General features: G+C 46.0%; 1 protein-coding gene across 2 annotated transcripts in view; it reads right to left on the bottom strand.

The window, feature by feature from the left end:
• idh1 (isocitrate dehydrogenase (NADP(+)) 1) overlaps window positions 1–3,928 on the bottom strand; it is a 10,599-nt gene that overhangs the window by 1,311 nt on the left and 5,360 nt on the right. For both annotated transcript variants that reach the window (XM_046054112.1, XM_046054113.1), the window contains exons 4-8: window positions 3,809–3,911; window positions 3,036–3,213; window positions 2,745–2,896; window positions 2,502–2,642; window positions 2,180–2,342 (exon numbers count right to left, since the gene is read on the bottom strand). In XM_046054112.1, the coding sequence (XP_045910068.1) occupies window positions 2,180–2,342; window positions 2,502–2,642; window positions 2,745–2,896; window positions 3,036–3,213; window positions 3,809–3,911 (737 nt within the window). The remainder of the gene's footprint in view (window positions 1–2,179; window positions 2,343–2,501; window positions 2,643–2,744; window positions 2,897–3,035; window positions 3,214–3,808; window positions 3,912–3,928) is intronic.

The raw sequence follows: 3,928 nt of genomic DNA, 5'->3' as shown, positions 1-3,928 counted from the left end.
TATATATATATATATATATATATATATATATATATATATATATATATATATATATATATATATATATATATATATATATATATATATGTGTGTGTGTGTGTGTGTGTGTGTGTGTGTGTGTGTGTGTGTGTGTGTGTGTGTGTGTGTGTGTGTGTGTGTGTGTGTGTGTGTGTGTGTATACACACACACACACACACACACACACACACACACACACACACACACACACACACACACACACAACCATCAGTCACCTCCTCTACATGGATGACATCAAGCTGTATGCCAGAAATGCGGAGACATTGACTCACTGATCCACACTACCAGGATCTACAACAACGATATTGGATTATTGTTCGGACTGGACAAGTGTGGTCGCATGGTATCAAAAAGAGGGAAAATGATCAGAACCGAGGGGGTTGAACTACCAGAAGGCCAGATTGCAGATGTTCAGGACAGCTACAAGTACCTTGGGGTGCCGCAGGCTAATAGAAACCATGAGGAGGCAGCAAGGAAGTCCGCCACAGCCAAATACCTACAGAGAGTAAGGCAGGTCCTGAAAAGTCAGCTGAATGGGAAAAACAAGATCCGAGCCATCAACACATCCGCCCTGCCAGTCATCAGATACCCCGCTGGTATAATAGAGGCCACTGACATCAAGACAAGAAAGCTCCTCACAATGCATGGAGGGTTTCACCCCAAATCCAGCTCCCTGAGACTGTACACCAAGCGTAGCGAGGGAGGCCGAGGGCTAGAGAGTGTCAAGACCACTGTCCAGGATGAAATGCCGAACATCCAGGAGTACATCAGGAAGATGGCCCCCAAAAGATGAAGGGCTTAGTGAATACCTCAGGCAGCAGAAACCCGAAGGTGAGGACAAAGAAGATGAAGAACCTTCATGGAGGGACAAGCGGCTGCACGACATGTACCACAGACAAATAGAAGAAGTGGCTGATTTCAAGAAATCCTACCAGTGGCTGGAAAAGGCTGGACTGAAGGACAGCACAGAAGCACTATTCACGGCGGCACAAGAACAGGCACTCAGTACAAGATCAATTGAGGCTGAGGTCTACCACACCAGGCAGGATCCCAGGTGCAGACCGTGCAAGGATGCCCCTGAGACAGTACAGCACATAACAGCAGGGTGTAAGATGCAGGCAGGAAGTGCGTACATGGAACGCCATAACCAGGTAGCTGGCATAGTGTACAGGAACATCTGCCATGAGTATGGGCTGGAAGTCCCAAGGTCAAAATGGAAGACACCTCCTAAGGTAGTTGAGAATGACCGAGCTAAGATCCTGCGGGACTTCAAGATCCAGACTGACAAACTGGTGATGGCTGACCAACCAGACATCGTGTTGATCGACAAACAGCAGAAGCAGGCTGCAGTGATAGATGTGGCAATCCCAAGCGACAGCAACATCAAGAAGAAGGAACACGAGAAGCTTGAGAAATATCAAGGGCTGAAAGAGGAGCTAGAAAAGATGCGGAAAGTAAGAGCAACAGTGGTGCCAGTGGTAATCGGAGCACTGGGGGCTGTGACCCCCAAACTAACTAGAGTGGCTACAGCAGATTCCAGGTAAAACATCAGAGGTCTCTGTACAGAAGAGTGCAGTCCTAGGAACAGCTAAGATACTGCGCAGTACCCTCAAACTCCCAGGCCTCTGGTAGAGGACCCGAGCTTGAGGATGACACATACCACCCCGCAAGGGGTGAGAGGGGGATTTTTTTCCACAGCTGTAATGTAGACTTTCACTGAAGCTGGTCTGCACCTCCTTAAAACTGCAAGTAGGATGTCGGGCAACAGTGGATATGAGGACACAACACAACAGCTGTGATTGGTAAACCAGGGCTACTTGTGTTACTGCTGTGAGTCCGTGGTGAAGACAACATTAAACAAGATGACAAAATGTTTTGATTATTCCCATTTTCTGGAACACATAGAGAGCAAATAGTCATATTTTTTTATTTATTGTCAGTGTAAACCACATAGTGAATAAAATAATGTTGGGTTTACATTAAATGCACAAAAATTCCTGATATTGGACTCGAGATAGTGGTACAATAGCGGGTGGCATCCTCTACTGAACAGTAAATCAATTCTTATTATCTACAGCAGGAACGCAGTAGCACCTGACGCAGAGACATATTTTGAGTGTTAGATATTGAAGAGACTTACTTTGGCAGGCCTTTTATGCAGATAGCCAAATCCTTGGTCATGAAGCCAGCCTCGATGGTCTCAATGCACACGGCCTCCAGTGCCTCAGCGAACACTCGCAGCTCGGCATTGTTGTCCAGCTTTGCCCGGTGGAGCAGGCCCCGTGTCCATGCAAAGATGGAGGCTGTAGCACGCAAACACCCGGTTGTAAGAACAGGATTCAGTCAGTTAACCCATTTACAGTATATCACACAATGTATGTAATATAAATAAAGATTACATTAATACAAAAATGTTTGAGGGCTGTGTTTAGGTAGCTAAGCTCTATGCATATTTTTTTTACCTATGGGATTGGTGGAGGTCTCTTTTCCCTGTTGGTGTTGCCTGTAGTGGCGAGTCACTGTGCCGTGGGCGGCCTCAGACTCCACTGTGCGTCCATCAGGACAGATAAGCACACTGGTCATCATACCCAGGGAGCCGTAGCCTGAAACAGGGGCAGTGTAGTTTTGCAGGGGTCAGATTATGAGGAAAGTTTCTCCATTGTTCTTCACATGACTTCTGGTGGAGATGTGTTGCTTCTACCAACCTTGCGCCACAGAGTCAGACTGCACGTCTCCATCGTAGTTCTTGCAGGCCCAAATGAAGCCTCCCTCAGATTTCATGGCCTGGGCCACCATGTCATCTATCAGACGGTGCTCATACCAGATGCCTTTGGCCTCAAACTGGGCACGGTATTCCCTGAACACAAGAAGAAGAAGGTGGACACCGACTCTTAGTTGTGGTCTACACCTGGTATAAACGTGTGTACATGCGGTTGTGAAAGAGAGAGAGGGAGACAGTGTGTGCATATGTTTGCATGGATTTTAAAAGCCCTTACTTCTCGTAGATCTCCTGGAAGATGTCTTTGAAGCGACCGTCGTACTTCTTCAGGATGGTGTTCTTGGTGCTGAGGTAGAGCGGCCAGCCTTTGGACAAAGCCATTTGGAAGGAGCTGTGGGCAAAGTCCCTGATGGACTTATCTGTGTTGTACATCCCCATTGCTACACCTCCTGTGCCTGGACAGACAAAAATAAAAAAACACATCAAGTACAGTACATTCACCTACACTATGCAATTCCATCATGTACAGATCTACAGTATGCAAAACTTTATTTGTGTGGGTGCGTTCATTATTTCAGAATGCAGTGTAGTATGACAGAATATAAAAATATAAAAATGCTTCTTTCAAACTAAGATTAGAAAAGGCTGAGTGATGCCAACAAGCAAACGGGATTTCTTTTCAGGGCCTTTCCCAGTGGCTCAGTGTTTGCTTTTGACTGATAAAAAGCACAACAGGTGAATAGTTACAACAGAATTCAAACTAAAAAAAGATACCCCATATCTTATATTTTCTCTTTTATAATTTGAACACAATAGAAAATATGGTTGTAAAAGCTTTCCTCTGGTGCCAGTCCAGCCTAGTTCTACTGGCTTGATTTAAGACTGATGTGTGTATGTGCACACCTGAGAAATTTGTGCAATGATACTAAAAGTATACTGTGACAATTGTTTGGTATCTAGCTGGACTGACAGACCAGACGGCTTGAATTATGAGCCCTTTCGCATGTTGTGAGGGTCGATGATCGCAGGTCGGGCTGGCTGTGTTCTTACCCACAAACTCATGGATGACATATTTAACTGGCTCTCCCGTTGTGGGCGTGTAGGTCATCTCCACTTTCCCAGGCCCGGGCACCACAAAGTCTGTGGCTTTGTACTGTGGGGGGGGGGGGG

This window comes from Micropterus dolomieu, linkage group LG07 (assembly GCF_021292245.1).
Source record: "Micropterus dolomieu isolate WLL.071019.BEF.003 ecotype Adirondacks linkage group LG07, ASM2129224v1, whole genome shotgun sequence".
NCBI lineage: Eukaryota > Metazoa > Chordata > Actinopteri > Centrarchiformes > Centrarchidae > Micropterus > Micropterus dolomieu.
The sequence above is the reverse complement of the archived record's forward strand: the minus strand, read 5'-3'. Positions and strand labels throughout refer to the sequence as shown.